Raw genomic sequence first — 22,161 nt, 5'->3', positions numbered from 1 at the left:
ACGAGTGGAGGATAGAGGAGCCTATTAAAGAAGATGTTACAGGTCTGTGAGAGCCAGAAATCTTGCTTGTTTGTAGGTGACCAATTACTTATTTTCCACCATAATTTGCAAATAAATAAATTAAAAATCCTGCAATGTGATTTTCTGGATTTTTTTCCCTCATTTTGCCTGTCATAGTTGAAGTGTACCTATGATGAAAATTACAGGCCTCTCTCATCTTTTTAAGTGGGAGAACTTGCACAATTGGTGGCTGACTAAATACTTTTTTGCCCCACTGTATGGTAGAAAATGACAAGATTATGTTTTAATACTGTTTATGCATCGAATAGCTTTGATTAGTACTCTCTCATCTGTGTCTGTGTGACTGAGTTGGGCCTCTGGGGCTTAACGCTGGCAATTGATTTAAGATGGCCTGGTGATAAAACCCTACAGCCTGCGTTCCATTGAATGATTAGTGTCTAGGAAATGCTGGCGTGTCTACCAGGGCCAAGTGAACCATCCCTCCAGTTTCTCTCCCACACGCAGATGAACACTGGAGTTGTGAGGAGGACCCAGTGTCCCATGTTGCATTAGTATCTGTGTGTTAAGGAGTGGCAAACTGAGAAGATGACCCTGTATAATGATGACCCTGGTTCTCAGCGATCACTTCCGGGTGATTGTGGTTTCTCAGCGATCACTTCCTGGTGATTGTGGGTTCTCAGCGATCACTTCCGGGTGAATGTGGGTTCTCAACGATCACTTCCGGGTGACTGTGGTTTCTCAGCGATCACTTCCGGGTGACTGTGGTTTCTCAGCGATCACTTCCGGGTGATTGTGGGTTCTCAGCGATCACTTCCGGGTGACTGTGGTTTCTCAGCGATCACTTCCGGGTGAATGTGGGTTCTCAGCGATCACTTCCGGGTGAATGTGTGTTCTCAGCGATCACTTCCGAGTGATTGTGGGTTCTCAGCGATGACTTCCGGGTGATTGTGGGTTCTCAGCGATGTCTTCCGGGTGATTGTTGACCAGCTCCACTAAAGTTTGATCGTCTTGAAGTCATCTAAAAGTCTCTCTAGTTTTGGTTATTAATATCCCACGACAGGCAAAGACCTTTTTGTTGTCTTAAAGGGGCAGTGTTGTATTTTGAGACAGGCTTGAATAAGATAAGTAGTCAATAGGCAGAGGGGAGCATATTTGTCTGATTCTCTTGTTATAATGGTGTTGAATAATATTTACATGTTCAAATATTATGGGATGCATTGGCTCCTACTGTAGGCCGAGTGATAGAACAGCTATTTACATGTTCAAATATTATGGGATGCATTGGCTCCTACTGTAGGCCGAATGATATAACAGCTATTTACATGTGCAAATATTATGGGATGCATTGGCTCCTACTGTAGGCCGAATGATAGAACAGCTATTTACATGTTCAAATATTATGGGATGCATTGGCTCCTACTGTAGGCCGAGTGATAGAACAGCTATTTACATGTTCAAATATTATGGGATGCATTGGCCCCTACTGTAGGCCGAATGATAGAACAGCTATTTACATGTTCAAATATTATGGGATGCATTGGCCCCTACTGTAGGCCGAGTGATAGAACAGCTATTTACATGTTCAAATGTTATGGGATGCATTTTCTCCAATGTTTTTCTCCACTCTGTTAGGTCACTCTGATAGGCCACTGATAGGTCACTCTGATAGGCCACTGATAGGTCACTGGCGTTCTAATGGATAGGTACTGGTGTCCTGATGTTGTCTGGTGTCCTGATGTTGTCTGGTAGTTACTGGTGTCCTGATGTTGTCTGGTAGTTACTGGTGTCCTGATGTTGTCTGGTGTCCTGATGTTGTCTGGTAGTTACTGGTGTCCTGATGTTGTCTGGTAGTTACTGGTGTCCTGATGTTGTCTGGTGTCCTGATGTTGTCTGGTGTCCTGATGTTGTCTGGTGTCCTGATGTTGTCTGGTGTCCTGATGTTGTTTGGTAGTTACTGGTGTTCTGATGGATAGTTACTGGTGTTCTGATGGATAGTTACTGGTGTTCTGATGGATAGTTACTGGTGTTCTGATGGATAGTTACTGGCGTTCTGATGGATAGTTACTGGTGTTCTGATGGATAGTTACTGGTGTTCTGATGGATAGTTACTGGCGTTCTGATGGATAGTTACTGGTGTTCTGATGGATAGTTACTGGTGTTCTGATGGATAGTTACTGGTGTTCTGATGGATAGTTACTGGCGTTCTGATGGATAGTTACTGGTGTTCTGATGGATAGTTACTGGTGTTCAGATGGATAGTTACTGGTGCTCTAATGGATAGTTACTGGTGTTCTGATGGATAGTTAGTGGTGTTCTGATGGATAGTTACTGGTGTTCTGATGGATAGTTACTGGTGTTCTGATGGATAGTTACTGGTGTTCTGATGGATAGTTACTGGTGTTCTGATGGATAGTTACTGGTGTTCTGATGGATAGTTACTGGTGTTCTGATGGATAGTTACTGGTGTTCTGATGGATAGTTACTGGTGTTCTGATGGATAGTTACTGGTGTTCTGATGGATAGTTACTGGTGTTCTGATGGATAGTTACTGGTGTACTGACAGTGAGTTGTTGGGTTTAAACAACAGGTCCTGATCCAGGATCAGCTAGAGGAAGTTAGGGTGAACCACTGGCTGTGAGACAGGCTGGACTGTATCCCAAACCTCCCTCCCTTCCATCCTTCCCTTTCATGTTCCTGCCTAGAACGCTGTTCCCTTAAACAGCAGCAGCAGCTGTTACTACACTACTGTCTGTCTGTCTGTCTGTCTCTCTGTCTGTCTGTCTGTCTGTCTGTCTGTCTGTCTGTCTGTCTGTCTGTCTGTCCGGTCTTCCTCTCCCCCAGGCCACCCCTACTCAGGCCCCCTGGGAGTCCTTTGTTGTCTGAGGCTGTCCTTGGTGGATGAGTATCTGGTACTCAGTCTGTTCTCTGAGGGCTCCTAGTTCTCTCTCTGACTGCTCTTCTCCAGGCTCAGTCCATCCCAACCCATTCATAGGTCCCTGGGTTCCCTCACTGGGATGATTGAGTGAGGCTGGTTTGACAGGCTGTGTCTGAGTGGTCCCCACTAAAAACCCTCTCCTCTCCCACGCAGCTGCTAATGCAGGCCCACTGATATCTGGAGGCTTGGAGTTACTCTCATTCAGACTACATTACCCATAATTCCATTGGGTCTTGTCCTCCCATCTGAAGCACACAACCCCATCTTCTCCCATTATCTAAATTTCACCTTTCCATTTACCTCTGGCCATCAGACATGAAGATAGAACACATGTCCTGGACGGGACCAGCTGCAGTGGAGAGTTAAGGGTTAAACTGGTCCAACTACACATGTAAACAACCAGCTACCGTGGAGAGTTAAGGGTTAAACTGGTCCAACTACACATGTAAACAACCAGCTACAGTGGAGAGTTAAGGGTTAAACTGGTCCAACTACACATGTAAACAACCAGCTACAGTGGAGAGTTAAGGGTTAAACTGGTCCAACTACACATGTAAACAACCAGCTACAGTGGAGAGTTAAGGGTTAAACTGGTCCAACTACACATGTAAACAACCAGCTACAGTGGAGAGATAAGGGTTAAACTGGTCCAACTACACATGTAAATGGCCAGCTAAGGGTTAAACTGGTACAACTACACTTGTAAACAACCAGCTACCGTGGAGAGTTAAGGGTTAAACTGGTACAACTACACATGTAAACAACCAGCTACAGTGGAGAGTTAAGGGTTAAACTGGTACAACTACACATGTAAACAACCAGCTACAGTGGAGAGATAAGGGTTAAACTGGTCCAACTACACATGTAAATGGCCAGCTAAGGGTTAAACTGGTACAACTACACTTGTAAACAACCAGCTACCGTGGAGAGTTAAGGGTTAAACTGGTACAACTACACATGTAAACAACCAGCTACAGTGGAGAGTTAAGGGTTAAACTGGTACAACTACACATGTAAACAACCAGCTACCGTGGAGAGTTAAGGGTTAAACTGGTCCAACTACACATGTAAACAACCAGCTACAGTGGAGAGTTAAGGGTTAAACTGGTACAACTACAGATGTAAACGGCCAGAGAGGAAAGCCATCTGTGGGCTGTATTCCCTGATTGTGGTTGTGGTTGTGAACAGATAAAGAACAGGGGATTGTTGTACAATACAACAGGAGAACAGGGGATTGTTGAACAATACTACGGGGAGAACAGGGGATTGTTGAACAATACAACAGGAGAACAGGGGATTGTTGAACAATACTATGGGAGAACAGGGGATTGTTGTACAATACAACGAGAGAACATGGGATTGTTGAACAATACAACGGGAGAACATGGGATTGTTGAACAATACAACGAGAGAACATGGGATTGTTGAACAATACAACGGGAGAACATGGGATTGTTGAACAATACAACGGGAGAACAGGGGATTGTTGAACAATACAACAGGAGAACAGGGGATTGTTGAACAATACAACAGGAGAACAGGGGATTGTTGAACAATACAACAGGAGAACAGGGGATTGTTGAACAATACAACGGGAGAACAGGGGATTGTTGAACAATACAACAGGAGAACAGGGGATTGTTGAACAATACAACGGGAGAACAGGGGATTGTTGAACAATACAACAAGAGAACAGGGGATTGTTGAACAATACAACGGGAGAACAGGGGATTGTTGAACAATACAAAGGGAGAACAGGGGATTGTTGAACAATACAACGGCAGAAGAAGTGATTATGTTTTCCAAAGCTCGGGACATTTCATGTTTCAAATGAGAGTGAGAGAAAGAGTCAGAGACAGATACAGAGAAAGACAGAGTCAGAGTCAGAGACAGAGACAGAGACAGGGACAGAGTCAGAGACAGGGACAGAGAATGAGACAGAGAATGAGACAGAGAATGAGACAGAGAATGAGACAGAGAATGAGACAGAGACAGGGACAGAGAATGAGACAGAGAATGAGACAGAGAATGAGACAGAGACAGAGACAGAGACAGGGACAGAGACAGAGAATGAGACAGAGAATGAGACAGAGACAGAGACAGAGACAGAGACAGGGACAGGGAAAGAGAGAGACAGAGACAGGGACAGAGAATGAGACAGAGAATGAGACAGAGAATGAGAGAGACAGAGACAGAGACAGAGACAAGGACAGAGTCAGAGACAGATACAGGGACAGAGACAGAGAATGAGACAGAGATAGAGACAGAGACAGGGACAGAGACAGAGAATGAGACAGAGACAGGGACAGGGACAGGGACAGACACAGAGAAAGAGAGAGACAGAGACAGAGACAGAGAAAGGGACAGAGACAGAAAATGAGACAGAGATAGAGACAGGGACAGTGAGAGAGAGACAGAGAGTGAGAGAGAGACAGAGACAGAGACAGAGACAGAGACAGAGAAAGAGAGAGACAGAGACAGAGACAGAGACAGAGAAAGAGAGAGACAGAGACAGAGACAGAGACAGACAGAGACAGAGACAGAGACAGAGAGGGACAGGGACAGGGACAGGGACAGGGACAGAGAATGAGAGAGACGGAGACAGAGACAGGGACAGGGACAGAGACAGAGAATGAGAGAGACAGAGACAGAGACAGAGACAGAGACAGAGAATGAGAGAGACAGAGACAGAGACAGAGACAGAGACAAAGACAAAGACAAAGACAGAGACAGAGACAGGGACAGGGACAGAGACAGAGAATGAGAGAGACAGAGACAGAGACAGAGAATGAGAGAGACAGAGACAGAGATAGAGAATGAGAGAGAGACAGAGACAGAGACAGGGACAGGGACAGAGACAGAGAATGAGAGAGACAGGGACAGGGACAGAGACAGAGAATGAGAGAGAGACAGAGAGACAGAGAGAGAGTCCTGTACTCTTTTTTTCCCCCATAACATGACAGCCATCTCTAACTCCTGCCATTACAAGTCCAGCCATCTCTAACTCCTGCCATTACAAGTCCAGCCATCTCTAACTCCTGCCATTACAAGTCCAGCCATCTCTAACTCCTGCCATTACAAGTCCAGCCATCTCTAACTCCTGCCATTACTAGTCCAGCCATCTCTAACTCCTGCCATTACAAGTCCAGCCATCTCTAACTCCTGCCATTACAAGTCCAGCCATCTCTAACTCCTGCCATTACAAGTCCAGCCATCTCTAACTCCTGCCATTACTAGTCCAGCCATCTCTAACTCCTGCCATTACTTGTCCAGCCATCTCTAACTCCTGCCATTACTAGTCCAGCCATCTCTAACTACAGCCTTCACTAACTCCAGCCATCCATTTCAGCCATCACTAACTCGAGCCATCACTAACTCCAGCCATCTCTAACTCCAGCCATCACTAAACAGTCATCACTAAACAGCCATCACTAAATAGCCATCACTAAACAGCCATCACTAAATAGCCATCACTAAACAGACATCACTAAATAGCCATCACTAAACAACCATCACTAAACTGTCATCACTAAACAGTCATCACTAACTCCAGCCATCTCTAACTCCAGCCATCACTATCTCCAGCCATCACTAAACAGTCATCACTAAACAGTCATCACGAAACAGCCATCACTAAACAGCCATCACTAAACAGTCATCACTAAACAGCCATCACTAAACAGCCATCACTAAACAGCCATCACTAAACAGTCATAACTAAACAACCTTTACAAACAACCATCATTAAACACTAAACAGTCATCAGTCAGTCCACTATAAAAGACGAGGCATCTGTTTTCAATCAATCAGCTAGAGACCACACCACACCACACCGAAAGCTGGCAACACAACACAGAGCAGTTCTGGGTGAATATCGTTCATGATGTTGTCAACAGCAATAGAAGGACTGAGACAAAGACAAAAGGATGTGAGGGAGAGATAATGCCGATAATATCCCCACGGGCAGGTATTGGAAACCAAGAGAGAAACAGGTACAAGGGGTCACATGATATCCCTAGGGGGAGGTAATACTGATGGAAACCTAGAGAGAAACAGGTACAAGGGGTGACATGATATCCCTAGGGGGAGGTAATACTGATGGAAAACTAGAGAGAAACAGGTACAAGGGGTGACATGATATCCCTAGGGGGAGGTAATACTGATGGAAACCTAGAGAGAAACAGGTACAAGGGGTGACATGATATCCCTAGGGGGAGGTAATACTGATGGAAACCTAGAGAGAAACAGGTACAAGGGGTGACATGATATCCCTAGGGGAGGTAATACTGATGGAAACCTAGAGAGAAACAGGTACAAGGGGTGACATGATATCCCTAGGGGGAGGTAATACTGATGGAAACCTAGAGAGAAACAGGTACAAGGGGTGACATGATATCCCTAGGGGGAGGTAATACTGATGGAAACCAAGAGAGAAACAGGTACAAGGGGTGACATGATATCCCTAGGGGGAGGTAATACTGATGGAAACCTAGAGAGAAACAGGTACAAGGGGTGACATGCAGACAGTGACAGGAGACCCTGGTCAAGGTCAGGTCAGTAATTACTGTGCTGGAGCCTGTACATCCTCTCCTCCTCTCCACCCCCTCCTCCTCCTCCTCTCGCTCCCCTCTCCTCCCCTCTCTCTCTCCTCCTCCCCTCCTCCCCTCCTCCTCTCACTTCCATCTCCTCCTCTCCCCTCTCTCCCCCCAACTCCACCTCTTTCACTCCCCTCTCCTCCTCTCCCCTCTCTCCCCCCAACTCCACCTCTCTCACTCTCCTCTCCTCCTTTCCCCCCCTCTCCTCCTCTCCCCTCTCTCCCCTCACCTGCTCCTCTCTCTCCCCTCTCCTCGTCTACCTCCTCTCTCTCCCCTCTCCTCTCCTCTCCTCTCCTCTCTCCTCTCCTGTCTCTCCTCTCCCCTCTCTCTGTCCTCAGCAGTGTTGCTAACGACTCTGTGGGAGCATCACATGCTGTGGAGACTGTCATAGTGGCTGACACAGAGGTCACAGACACTAATAACCATCCACTCCATCCCTTCAAATCAACATAAGATATAGTCGGCCTTGTTGAATCACTATGCACACTGATAGCAAAGAGATAAGGGTGGAGGAGAGAGAGAGAGAGAGAGAGAGAGAGAGAGAGAGAGAGAGAGAGAGAGAGAGAGAGAGAGAGAGAGAGAGAGAATGCAGGACATGTTTAATGAGTAATACTAATGTATAGGGATCTAATCTAAGAGGAGCCTTCCAGCTGCACCCCCAATCACCATTACAGTCTATAGTCTCATAAACTGTGAGGAGGTGTGGGGGGGGATAGGAGAGGAGAGTGTTGAGTACAGGAGAGGAGAGGAGAGGAGAGGAGAGGAGAGGAGAGGAGAGGAGAGGAGAGGAGAGGAGAGGAGAGGAGAGGAGAGGAGAGGGCTGACATGAGAGGAGAGGAGGGGAGACGAGCAGACAGGAGAGGGGGAGGGGAGTGGAGTGGAGTGGAGGAGAGGGGATAGGAGAGGAGAGGGGCGGACATGAGAAGAGAGTAGAGTAGAGGAGAGGAGGGGAGAGGAGGAGAGGGGAGAGGAAGAGAGACGAGCAGACAGGAGAGGAGAGGAGAGGAGAGGAGAGGGAGAGGAGAGGAGGAGAGGAGAGGAGAGGAGAGGAGAGGAGAGGAGAGGAGGAGAGGGCTGACATGAGAGGAGAGGAGGGGAGACGAGCAGACAGGAGAGGGGGAGGGGAGTGGAGTGGAGTGGAGTGGAGGAGAGGGGATAGGAGAGGAGAGGGGCGGACATGAGAAGAGAGGAGAGGGGAGAGGAAGAGAGACGAGCAGACAGGAGAGGAGAGGAGAGGAGAGGAGAGGAGAGGAGAGGAGAGGAGAGGAGAGGAGAGGAGAGGAGAGGAGAGGAGAGGAGAGGAGAGGAGAGGAGAGGAGAGGAGAGGAGAGGCATCACCACTACAGTATAATAACCTGGGAGGGCTGAGCCAGCACATGGCAGGACAGAGGAGAAGGTTTACATAGACACATTATATAAGGTATCCACTGAACTAACAGAGTGGCTGAATAGTTTATTCTCTTCCATTCAACAACTTATGGCATAAATATAATACAAGTGAGAGGATCATTAAAATGATTACTCTAGTCAAACTGTTTGTTTATCCAACGAGCTAATCTTTTCAACAAACAGCTTCTCAGTAACACTCTAACCAAGACATTGACAATCATCTCCAATGCACAAACTAACACGTCCAACCATCTTACCAAGGTTGTGTGAGAAAGGAAAGGACTGAGATGTCTGAGATATTAGATAACATTCAAGATGGAACAGGAAGTCACCTTTCTGAGAGAGAGAGAGAGAGAGAGAGAGAGAGAGAGAGATGTGTAATGTTTACTGTTAATTTTTATTGTTTATTTCACTTTATATATTCACTTTATATATTATCTACCTCACTTGCTTTGGCAATATTAACACATGTTTCCCATGCCAATAAAGCCCCTTGAATTGAATTGAATTGAGAGAGAGAGAGAGAGATGAGGAGAAAGGAGGAGAGATGAGGAGAGAGGAGGGGTGCGGAGATGAAGAGAGCAGAGAGAGGGGGAGAGCAGAGGAGAGAGGGGGAGAGATGAGGAGAGAGGAGGAGAGAGGAGGAGAGATGAGGAGAGATGAGGAGAGAGGAGGAGAGAGGAGGAGAGATGAGGAGAGATGAGGGAGAGAGGAGAGAGGAGGAGAGATGAGTGGGTGATGAGGAGAGAGAAGAGAGGAGGAGAGTGGAGGAGAGATGAGGAGAGAGGAGGAGAGAGGGGGAGAGAGGAGGAGAGATGAGGAGAGAGAAGAGAGGAGAGACCTTGTAGAAACATGACACTGACACAACTCTCTGTCTGTCTGTCTGTCTGTCTGTCTGTCTGTCTGTCTGTCTGTCTGTCTGTCTGTCTGTCTGTCTGTCTGTCTGTCTGTCTACCTGCCTGCCTGCCTGCCTGCCTGCCTGTCTGTCTGTCTGCCTGTCTGTGTCTGTATATCTCTCTCTAACACAAAGCTATTGGTTCTGTAAGGAAACCAGGGTATTCAGTCTCTCTCTCTCTCTAATACAAAGCTATTGGTTCTGTAAGGAAACCAGGCTATTCAGTGTCTCTCTCCACCAATCCAGAGCTGACTGTATCCTACAGTGTGCTGGTCAATAGGTTCTACTGAATATGAAGATACACTGCATTCCGGAAGTATTCAGACCCCTTGACTTTTTCCACATTTTGTCACATTACAGCCTTATTTTAAAATTGATTGAATTGAATAGTGTTTGTCGTCATCAATATACACACAATACAATACCCCATAATGTCAAAGCTAATTTTAGCATATGTAAAAAAAAATATATAAAAAAAATACCTTATTTGAAACCTAATCTAACATCTCTGGAGAGACCTGAAAATAGCTGTGCAGCGACACTCCCCACTCAACCTGACAGAGCTTGAGAGGATCTGCAGAAAAGAATGGGAGAAACTCCCCAAATACAGGTGTGACAAGCTTGTAGCATCATACCCAAGAAGACTCATTGCTGTAATCACTGCCAAAGGTGATGCAACACAGTGCTGAGTAAAGGGTCTGAATACTTATGGAAATGCAATATTAACTTTTGTATTATTTTATACATTTGCAAACATTTCTAAAAACCTGTTTGCTTTGTCATTATGGGGTATTGTGATGTCATTATGGGGTATTGTGATGTCATTATGGGGTATTGTGATGTCATGATGGGGTGTTGTGTGTAGCTTGATGTGGGGAATGATTTAATCCATTTTAGAATAAGGATGTAACGTAACAAAATGTGGGAAAAGTCAAGAGGTCTGAATCTCTCACTATCACCATCACCCTCATCCTCATCACAGTGAGTACCTGTACCTCATCCTCATCACAGTGAGTACCTGTACCTCATCCTCATCACAGTGAGTACCTGTACCTCATCCTCATCCTCATCACAGTGAGTACCTGTACCTCATCCTCATCACAGTGAGTACCTGTACTTCATCCTCATCACAGTGAGTACCTGTACCTCATCCTCATCACAGTGAGTACCTGTACCTCATCCTCATCCTCATCACAGTGAGTACCTGTACCTCATCCTCATCACAGTGAGTACCTGTACTTCATCCTCATCACAGTGAGTACCTGTACCTCATCCTCATCACAGTGAGTACCTGCACCTCACCCTCATCCTCATCACAGTGAGTACCTGTACCTCATCCTCATCACAGTGAGTACCTGTACTTCATCCTCATCACAGTGAGTACCTGCACCTCACCCTCATCACAGTGAGTACCTGTAGCTCATCCTCATCACAGTGAGTACCTGTACTTCATCCTCATCACAGTGAGTACCTGTACCTCATCCTCATCACAGTGAGTACCTGCACCTCACCCTCATCCTCATCACAGTGAGTACCTGTACCTCATCCTCATCACAGTGAGTACCTGTACCTCATCCTCATCACAGTGAGTACCTGTACCTCATCCTCATCACAGTGAGTACCTGTACTTCATCCTCATCACAGTGAGTACCTGTACCTCATCCTCATCACAGTGAGTACCTTCACCTCACCCTCATCCTCATCACAGTGAGTACCTGTACCTCATCCTCATCACAGTGAGTACCTGTACCTCATCCTCATCACAGTGAGTACCTGTACCTCATCCTCATCACAGTGAGTACCTGTACCTCATCCTCATCACAGTGAGTACCTGTACCTCATCCTCATCACAGTGAGTACCTGTACCTCATCCTCATCACAGTGAGTACCTGCACCTCACCCTCATCCTCATCACAGTGAGTACCTGTACCTCATCCTCATCACAGTGAGTACCTGTACCTCATCCTCATCACAGTGAGTACCTGTACCTCATCCTCATCACAGTGAGTACCTGTACCTCATCCTCATCACAGTGAGTACCTGTACCTCATCCTCATCACAGTGAGTACCTGTACCTCATCCTCATCACAGTGAGTACCTGTACTTCATCCTCATCACAGTGAGTACTTGTACCTCATCCTCATCACAGTGAGTACCTGCACCTCACCCTCATCCTCATCACAGTGAGTACCTGTACCTCATCCTCATCACAGTGAGTACCTGTACCTCATCCTCATCACAGTGAGTACCTGTACCTCATCCTCATCACAGTGAGTACCTGTACCTCATCCTCATCACAGTGAGTACCTGTACCTCATCCTCATCACAGTGAGTACCTGCACCTCACCCTCATCCTCATCACAGTGAGTACCTGTACCTCATCCTCATCACAGTGAGTACCTGTACCTCATCCTCATCACAGTGAGTACCTGTACCTCATCCTCATCACAGTGAGTACCTGTACCTCATCCTCATCACAGTGAGTACCTGCACCTCATCCTCATCACAGTGAGTACCTGTACCTCATCCTCATCACAGTGAGTACCTGTACTTCATCCTCATCACAGTGAGTACCTGTACCTCATCCTCATCTCAGTGAGTACCTGCACCTCACCCTCATCCTCATCACAGTGAGTACCTGTACCTCATCCTCATCACAGTGAGTACCTGTACCTCATCCTCATCACAGTGAGTACCTGTACCTCATCCTCATCACAGTGAGTACCTGTACCTCATCCTCATCACAGTGAGTACCTGTACCTCATCCTCATCACAGTGAGTACCTGTACCTCATCCTCATCACAGTGAGTACCTGTACCTCATCCTCATCACAGTGAGTACCTGTACCTCATCCTCATCACAGTGAGTACCTGTACCTCACCCTAATCACAGTGAGTACCTGTATCTCATCCTCATCACAGTGAGTACCTGTACCTTGGCCATCTGTGCCTGGACTCCGCTGGCCTTTAGAGAGGCTACAGCTTTCTGGGCTGCTGTCTGGGTGTCGAAGTCCACAAAGCCATATCCTGCAGAGGGAGAGACACAGAAGTTCACATGAACAAGCCATATCCTGCAGAGGTGAGAGACACAGAGGTTCACATGAACAAGCCATATCCTGCAGAGGTGAGAGACACAGAGGTTCACATGAACAAGCCATATCCTGCAGAGGGAGAGACACAGAGGTTCACATGAGCAGGTCATATCCTGCAGAGGGAGAGACACAGAGGTTCACATGAGCAGGTCATATCCTGCAGAGGGAGAGACACAGAGGTTCACATGAGCAGGTCATATCCTGCAGAGGGAGAGACACAGAGGTTCACATGAGCAGGTCATATCCTGCAGAGGTGAGAGACACTGAGGTTCACATGAACAACAGTCTAAGTGGATTATCGCACCATGTAAAGTGTCTAGACTCAAAACGCACAGTAATGTTGCCTTTCTCCCAAGAGTCTGTCCAGCTAAATCCAGGGGACTATTTTGTGTGTTGTTTATGGCTGTCAACGATTTCCTCTGGAACAGGGTGATGCCTGCTCTGTGGTTTTCCTTTTGATCCGTCTAGGAGTTGAACTGTTCAACAGTACATACTAGACTATATGTGTTCTAGAATGTACTGGGTACATACTAGACTATATGTGTTCTAGAACGTACTGGGTACATACGAGACTATATGTGTTCTAGAACGTACTGGGTACAAACTAGACTATATGCGTTCTAGAACATACTGGGTACATACTAGACTATATGTGTTCTAGAACATACTGGGTACATACTAGACTATATGTGTTCTAGAACATACTGGGTACATAATTGACTATATGTCTTCTAGAACATACTGGGTACATACTAGACTAAATGTGTTCTAGAACGTACTGGGTACACACTAGACGGTATGTGTTCTAGAACATACTGGGTACATACCAGACGGTATGTGTTCTAGAACATACTGGGTAAATACTAGACTATGTGTTCTAGAACATACTCGGTAAATTCTAGATGGTATGTGTTCTAGAACATAATTGGTACATACTAGACTATATGTGTACATACTAGACTGTATGTGTTCTGGAACAGACTGGGTACATACTAGACTGTATGTGTTCTAGAACATACTGGGTACATACTAGACTATATGTGTACATACTAGACTGTATGTGTTCTAGAACATACTGGGTACATACTAGACTGTATGTGTTCTAGAACATACTGGGTACATACTAAACTATATGTCTACATACTAGACTATATGTGTTCTAGAACGTACTGGGTACATACTAGACTATATGTGTTCTAGAACGTACTGGGTACATACGAGACTATATGTGTTCGAGAACGTACTGGGTACAAACTAGACTATATGCGTTCTAGAACATACTGGGTACATACTAGACTATATGTGTTCTACAACATACTGGGTACATACTAGACTATATGTGTTCTAGAACATACTGGGTACATAATTGACTATATGTCTTCTAGAACATACTGGGTACATACTAGACTAAATGTGTTATAGAACGTACTGGGTACACACTAGACGTTATGTGTTCTAGAACATACTGGGTACATACCAGACGGTATGTGTTCTAGAACATACTGGGTACATACTAGACTATGTGTTCTAGAACATACTCGGTAAATTCTAGATGGTATGTGTTCTAGAACATAATTGGTACATACTAGACTATATGTGTACATACTAGACTGTATGTGTTCTGGAACAGACTGGGTACATACTAGACTGTATGTGTTCTAGAGCATACTGGGTACATACTAGACTACATGTGTACATACTAGACTGTATGTGTTCTAGAACATACTGGGTACATACTAGACTGTATGTGTTCTAGAGCATACTGGGTACATACTAGACTACATGTGTACATACTAGACTGTATGTGTTCTAGAACATACTGGGTACATACTAGACTATATGTGTTCTGGAACATACTGGGTACATACAAGACTATGTGTGATCTAGAACACACTGGGTTCATACTAGACCATATGTGTTCTAGAACGTACTGGGTACATACTAGACTATATGTGTTCTAGAACATACTGGGTACATACGAGACTATGTGTGTTCTAGAACATACTGGGTACATACTAGACTATATGTGTTCAAGAACATACTGGGTACATACTAGACTATATGTGTTCTGGAACATACTGGGTACATACGAGACTATATGTGTTCTAGAACGTACTGGGTACAAACTAGACTATATGCGTTCTAGAACATACTGGGTAAATACTAGACTATATGTGTTCTAGAACATACTGGGTACATACTAGACTATATGTGTTCTAGACCGTACTGGGTACATACTAGACTATATGTGTTCCAGAACGTACTGGGTACATACTAGACGGTATGTGTTCTAGAACATACTGGGTACATACTAGACTATATGTGTTCTAGAACATACTGGGTACATACTAGATTATATGTGTTCTAGAACGTACTGGGTACATACTAGACTATATGTGTTCTAGAACGTAATGAGTACATACTACATACTAGACTATATGTGTTCTAGAATGTACTGGGTACATGCTTGACTATATGTGTTCTAGAACGTACTGGGTACGTACTAGACTATATGTGTTCTAGAACGTACTGAGTACATACTAGACTATATTTGTTCTAGAACGTCCTGGGTACATACTAGACTATATGTGTTCTAGAACGTACTGAGTACATACTAGACTATATTTGTTCTAGAACGTACTGGGTACATACTAGACTATATGTGTTCTAGAACATACTGGGTACATACTAGCAGCTACAGTGAGTGTGTCTAGCAGGCAGTCATCATGTCTACAATACAGTACATACTAGACTCTAGAGTGTGTTTCTAGCAGGCAGTCATCGTGTCTACAATACAGTACATACTAGACTCTAGAGTGTGCAGCTGTTTTAGATTGTGTCTGCAGCTGTTTAATAGTTTGGTGTATCTCAGAGGGTTGGTCCATATGCTCCTGACATCCTCCTCATTGCAGAGGAGACACACAGATGTTTCCATAGATGTGTCACAGGTCCAGTGAGAACTAAGATCTCTCAGTACTTCAGCCAACTCGTTCCTCTCACTATCATCGTCGTACAGTATGGCTGTCATCATCATGCTATGTCGCAGGGTCTGACTGAAGCACTTGGAGATCTGGGGTCTGGTGATGTTGGAACTGTCGTTTCTCTGTAGTGTCCTGCAGATTGTTTTCACTATGAGGACTGGAGCAGGTCTTCCTGGCTGTGTCTGACTCTAACGCTGTCTCTCTGTGTGGACTGGAGTGTGTTTCACGGATCAGACTGTTTCCATTATGATATGAGGACTTGAAGCAGTCAGACTTCTTTCATCTCTGGCTGTCTCAGTCTCTAACTCTCAGTCTCTAACTCTCAGTCTCTAACTCCCAGTCTCTAACTCTCAGTCTCTAACTCTCAGTCTCTAACTCTCAGTCTCTAACTCTCAGTCTCTAACTCTCAGTCTATAACTCTCGGTCTCTAACTCTCAGTCTCTAACGCTCAGTCTCTAACTCCCAGTCTCTAACTCTCAGTCTCTAACGCTCAGTCTCTAACTCTCAGTCTCTAACTCCCAGTCTCTAACTCTCAGTCTCTAACTCCCAGGCTCTAACTCTCAGTCTCTAACTCTCAGTCTCTAACTCTCAGTCTCTAACTCTCAGTCTCTAACGCTCAGTCTCTAACGCTCAGTCTCTAACTCCCAGTCTCTAACTCTCAGTCTCTAACTCTCAGTCTCTAACTCTCAGTCTCTAACGCTCAGTCTCTAACTCTCAGTCTCTAACGCTCAGTCTCTAACTCTCAGTCTCTAACGCTCAGTCTCTAACGCTCAGTCTCTAACTCCCAGTCTCTAACTCCCAGTCTCGAACTCTTAGTCTCTAACTCCCAGTCTCTAACTCTCAGTCTCTAACTCTCAGTCTATAACTCTCAGTCTCTAACTCTCAGTCTCTAACGCTCAGTCTCTAACTCTCAGTATCTAACTCTCAGTCTCTAACGCTCAGTCTCTAACTCGCAGTCTATAACTCTCAGTCTCTAACTCTCAGTCTCTAACTCTCAGTCTCTAACGCTCAGTCTCTAACGCTCAGTCTCTAACGCTCTATCTCTAACGCTCAGTCTCTAACTCTCAGGCTCTAACGCTCAGTCTATAACTCTCAGTCTCTAACTCTCAGTCTCTAACTCTCAGTCTCTAACTCTCAGTCTCTAACTCTCAGTCTCTAACTCCCAGTCTCTAATTCCCAGTCTCTAACTCTCAGTCTCTAACTCCCAGTCTCTAACTCTCAGTCTCTAACTCCCAGTCTCTCATTCTCAGTCTCTAACTCTCAGTCTCTCAGTCTCTAACTCTCAGATATAACTCTCAGTCTATGACTCTCAGTCTATAACTCTCAGTCTCTAACGCTCAGTCTCTAACTATCAGTCTCTAACTCTCAGTCTCTAACTCCCAGTCTCTAACTCCCAGTCTCTAACTCTCAGTCTCTAAATCTCAGTCTCTAACTCTCAGTCTCTAACTCTCTGTCTCTAACTCCCGGTCTCTAACTCTCAGTCTCTAACTCTCAGTCTCTAACTCTCAGTCTCTAACTCTCAGTCTCTAACTCCCAGTCTATAACTCTCAGTCTATAACTCTCAGTCTCTAACTCTCAGTCATTAACTCTCAGTCTCTAACTCTCAGCTCTAGCTCTCAGTCTCTCAGTCTCTAACGCTCAGTCTCTAACTCTCAGTCTCTAACTCCCAGTATATAACTCTCAGTCTATAACTCTCCGTCTCTAACGCTCAGTCATTAACTCTCAGTCTCTAACTCTCAGCTCTAGCTCTCAGTCTCTCAGTCTCTAACGCTCAGTCTCTAACTCTCAGTCTCTAACTCTCAGTCTCTAACTCTCAGTATCTAATGCACAGTCTCTAACTCTCCGTCTCAAGCTCTCCGTCTCAAACTCTCAGTCTCTAATTCTCAGTCTCTAACGCTCAGTCTCTAACGCTCAGTCTCTAACGCTCAGTCTCTAACTCTCTGTCTCTAACTCTCAGTCTCTAACGCTCAGTCTCTAACTCGCAGTCTATAACTCTCAGTCTCTAACTCTCAGTCTCTAACTCTCAGTCTCTAACGCTCAGTCTCTAACGCTCAGTCTCTAACGCTCTATCTCTAACGCTCAGTCTCTAACTCTCAGGCTCTAACGCTCAGTCTATAACTCTCAGTCTCTAACTCTCAGTCTCTAACTCTCAGTCTCTAACTCTCAGTCTCTAACTCTCAGTCTCTAACTCCCAGTCTCTAATTCCCAGTCTCTAACTCTCAGTCTCTAACTCCCAGTCTCTAACTCTCAGTCTCTAACTCCCAGTCTCTCATTCTCAGTCTCTAACTCTCAGTCTCTCAGTCTCTAACTCTCAGATATAACTCTCAGTCTATGACTCTCAGTCTATAACTCTCAGTCTCTAACGCTCAGTCTCTAACTATCAGTCTCTAACTCTCAGTCTCTAACTCCCAGTCTCTAACTCCCAGTCTCTAACTCTCAGTCTCTAAATCTCAGTCTCTAACTCTCAGTCTCTAACTCTCTGTCTCTAACTCCCGGTCTCTAACTCTCAGTCTCTAACTCTCAGTCTCTAACTCTCAGTCTCTAACTCTCAGTCTCTAACTCCCAGTCTATAACTCTCAGTCTATAACTCTCAGTCTCTAACTCTCAGTCATTAACTCTCAGTCTCTAACTCTCAGCTCTAGCTCTCAGTCTCTCAGTCTCTAACGCTCAGTCTCTAACTCTCAGTCTCTAACTCCCAGTATATAACTCTCAGTCTATAACTCTCCGTCTCTAACGCTCAGTCATTAACTCTCAGTCTCTAACTCTCAGCTCTAGCTCTCAGTCTCTCAGTCTCTAACGCTCAGTCTCTAACTCTCAGTCTCTAACTCTCAGTCTCTAACTCTCAGTATCTAATGCACAGTCTCTAACTCTCCGTCTCAAGCTCTCCGTCTCAAACTCTCAGTCTCTAATTCTCAGTCTCTAACGCTCAGTCTCTAACGCTCAGTCTCTAACGCTCAGTCTCTAACTCTCTGTCTCTAACTCTCAGTCTCTAACTCTCAGTCTCTAACTCTCAGTCTCTAACTATCAGTCTCTAACGCTCAGTCTCTAACTCTCAGTCTCTAACTCTCAGTCTCTAACTCTCAGTCTCTAACTCTCAGCTCTAGCTCTCAGCTCTAGCTCAGCCTCTAACTTAGCCTCTAACTCTCAGTCTCTAACTCCCAGGCTCTAACTCCCAATCTCTAACTCTCAGTCTCTAACTCCCAGTCTCTAATTCTCAGTCTCTAACTCTCTGTCTCTAACTCTCTGTCTCTAACTCTCAGTCTCTAAGGCTCAGTCTCTAAGGCTCAGTCTCTAACGCTCAGTCTCTAACACTCAGACTCTAACTCTCAGTCTCTAACTCCCAGTCTTTAACTCTCAGTCTATAACTCTCAGTCTCTAACGCTCAGTCATTAACTCTTAGTCTCTAACTCCCAGTCTATAACTCTCAGTCTATAACTCTCAGTCTCTAACTCTCAGTCTCTAACTCTCAGTCTATAACTCTCAGTCTATAACTCCCAGTCTATAACTCTCAGTCTATAACTCTCAGTCTCTAACTCTCAGTCTCTAACTCTCAGTCTATAACTCTCAGTCTATAACTCCCAGTCTATAACTCTCAGTCTATAACTCTCAGTCTATAACTCTCAGTCTCTAACTCCCAATCTCTAACTCTCGGTCTCTAACTCCCGGTCTCTAACTCCCAGTCTCTAACTCTCAGTCTCTAACTCTCAGTCTCTAACTCTCAGTCTCTAACTCTCAGTCTATAACTCTCAGTCTATAACTCCCAGTCTATAACTCTCAGTCTATAACTCTCAGTCTATAACTCTCAGTCTCTAACTCCCAATCTCTAACTCTCAGTCTCTAACTCCCGGTCTCTAACTCCCAGTCTCTAACTCTCAGTCTCTAACTCTCAGTCTCTAACTCTCAGTCTCTAAGGCTCAGTCTCTAAGACTCAGTCTCTAACGCTCAGTCTCTAACACTCAGACTCTAACTCTCAGTCTCTAACTCCCAGTCTTTAACTCTCAGTCTATAACTCTCAGTCTCTAACGCTCAGTCATTAACTCTCAGTCTCTAACTCCCAGTCTATAACTCTCAGTCTATAACTCTCAGTCTCTAACTCTCAGTCTCTAACTCTCAGTCTATAACTCTCAGTCTATAACTCCCAGTCTATAACTCTCAGTCTATAACTCTCAGTCTCTAACTCTCAGTCTCTAACTCTCAGTCTATAACTCTCAGTCTATAACTCCCAGTCTATAACTCTCAGTCTATAACTCTCAGTCTATAACTCTCAGTCTCTAACTCCCAATCTCTAACTCTCAGTCTCTAACTCCCAGTCTCTAACTCCCAGTCTCTAACTCTCAGTCTCTAACTCTCAGTCTCTAACTCTCAGTCTCTAACGCTCAGTCATTAACTCTCAGTCTCTAACTCTCAGCTCTAGCTCTCAGTCTCTCAGTTTCTAACTCTCCCGGTCTCTGTTGAGGTGTGTCTGAATGTGGTCATTAGGACAGGTGTATATTCCCTAGCTCTGTCTCAGCTCTATGAGGATGTGCTCTGGCCTGAGGTGTGTTTGTCAAGTCGTTGACCCCACTGGGAGTTCTACAGGAAGCGTTCCGGGGACAAAAGTTGAAGAATGTTCAGATTGATGTCTATTTACAGCGTTCTGCCCAGTTTAACTGGGGAACAGGAGAGGGGTGGAGCACAGAACTGAGGACAGACATAACATGCTAGAGCCGTGTGTGTGTGTGTGTGTGTGTGTGTGTGTGTGTGTGTGTGTGTGTGTGTGTGTGTGTGTGTGTGTGTGTGTGTGTGTGTGTGTGTGTGTGTGTGTGTGTGTGTGTGTGTGTGTGTGTGTGTGTGTTGTATAAAGGAGAGAGGAAATCATAGCCATGGATTTCAGATTTATGTCAAAGTGGGGAAAGACACTACCATTTCTTAAAAAGTCCTTACTTATAAGGGTGGAGGAGGAGATGGGGAGAAAGAGAGGGAGAGAGAAAGAGAGAGAGAGGGGGAGAGAGAGAGAGGGAGGGAGAGAGAGAGGGAGAGAGAGAGAGAGGGAGAGAGAGAGATGGGAAGATAGAGAGAGAGGGAGAGAGAGAGAGAGAGGGAGGGAGAGAGAGAGAGAGAGGGAGAAAGAGAGATGGGAAGAGAGATAGAGAGAAGGGGAGTGAGAGAGAGAGAGGGGGGAGGGAGAGAGAGAGGGGAAGAGAGAGAGAGATGGGAAGAGATAGAGAGAGAGAGAAGGGGAGAGAGAGAGAGAAGGGCAGGGAGAGAGAGAGAGAGAGAGAGAGAGAGAGGGAGAGAGAGAGGGAGAGAGAAAGAGAGAGAGAGGGAGAAGGGGAGAGAGAGAAAGGCGGCAAGAGGGAGACAGGAAGAGAGAGAGGCGGCAAGAGAGACAGGGAGAGATAGAGAGATGGGAAGAGAGAGAGAGAGAGAGAGAGAGAGAGAGAGAAAGAGAGAGGGAGAGAGAAAGAGAGACGGGGAGAGAGAGAATATTCCTCGATTAGATTAAGTATTCAGCTGTGATTCTTATTGGGTAAGACTATGAGCTTTGCATACCTGGATTATACAATATTTGCACATATTTGTCATTTAAAACAAATTCTCACGCAGATTTAAGTCAAAACTGTAACTCGGGCCAAATAGAAACATTCCCTGACTTCTTGGTAAGAAACAGTTTAGATTTGACCTTGTGTTTAAATGTCTTGTCCTGCAGAAAGGTGAATTAATCACCTAGTATCTGGTGTAAAGCAGACTGAACCAGATTTTCCTCCAGGATTTTACCGGTGCTTAGATCTATTCCGTTTATTTTTTTATCCTGAAAAACTCCCCAGGCCTTAATGATTACGAGAAAAAACCCATAACATGATGCAGCCACCACTATGCTTGAAAAAAATGGAAACACAGTAATGTGTATATTAGATTTGCCCCAAACATAACACTTTGTATTCAGGACAAAACAGTGAATTGCGTTGCCTTATTTTTTTCAGTATTACTTTAGTTCCTTGTTGCAAACAGGATGCACTTATTGAAATATTTGTATTCTCAACAGGCTTCTGTCTTTCCACTCTGTAAATTAAGTTAGTATTGTAGAGTAAATACAATGTACAAGGTCAGTGATACAACTCAGAGGTCAGTGATATAACTCAGAGGTCAGTGATACAACTCAGAGGTCAGTGATACAACTCAGAGGTCAGTGATACAACTCAGAGGTCAGTGATACAACTCAGAGGTCAGTGATACAACTCAGAGGTCAGTGATACAACTCAGAGGTCAGTGAT

The 22,161-nt window shown here is 45.0% G+C and overlaps 1 protein-coding gene across 6 annotated transcripts in view; it reads right to left on the bottom strand.

Moving 5' to 3' along the window:
• The window catches only part of rbms3 (RNA binding motif, single stranded interacting protein), a 245,207-nt gene that overhangs the window by 112,286 nt on the left and 110,760 nt on the right, over nt 1-22,161 (bottom strand). For all 6 annotated transcript variants that reach the window (XM_064946888.1, XM_064946886.1, XM_064946885.1 and 3 more), the window contains exon 4: nt 12,770-12,861. In XM_064946888.1, the coding sequence (XP_064802960.1) occupies nt 12,770-12,861 (92 nt within the window). The remainder of the gene's footprint in view (nt 1-12,769; nt 12,862-22,161) is intronic.

This window comes from Oncorhynchus masou, chromosome 29, assembly GCF_036934945.1.
Source record: "Oncorhynchus masou masou isolate Uvic2021 chromosome 29, UVic_Omas_1.1, whole genome shotgun sequence".
NCBI lineage: Eukaryota > Metazoa > Chordata > Actinopteri > Salmoniformes > Salmonidae > Oncorhynchus > Oncorhynchus masou.
Note: the sequence above shows the minus strand (reverse complement) of the source record. Positions and strands in the feature narration are given on the sequence as shown.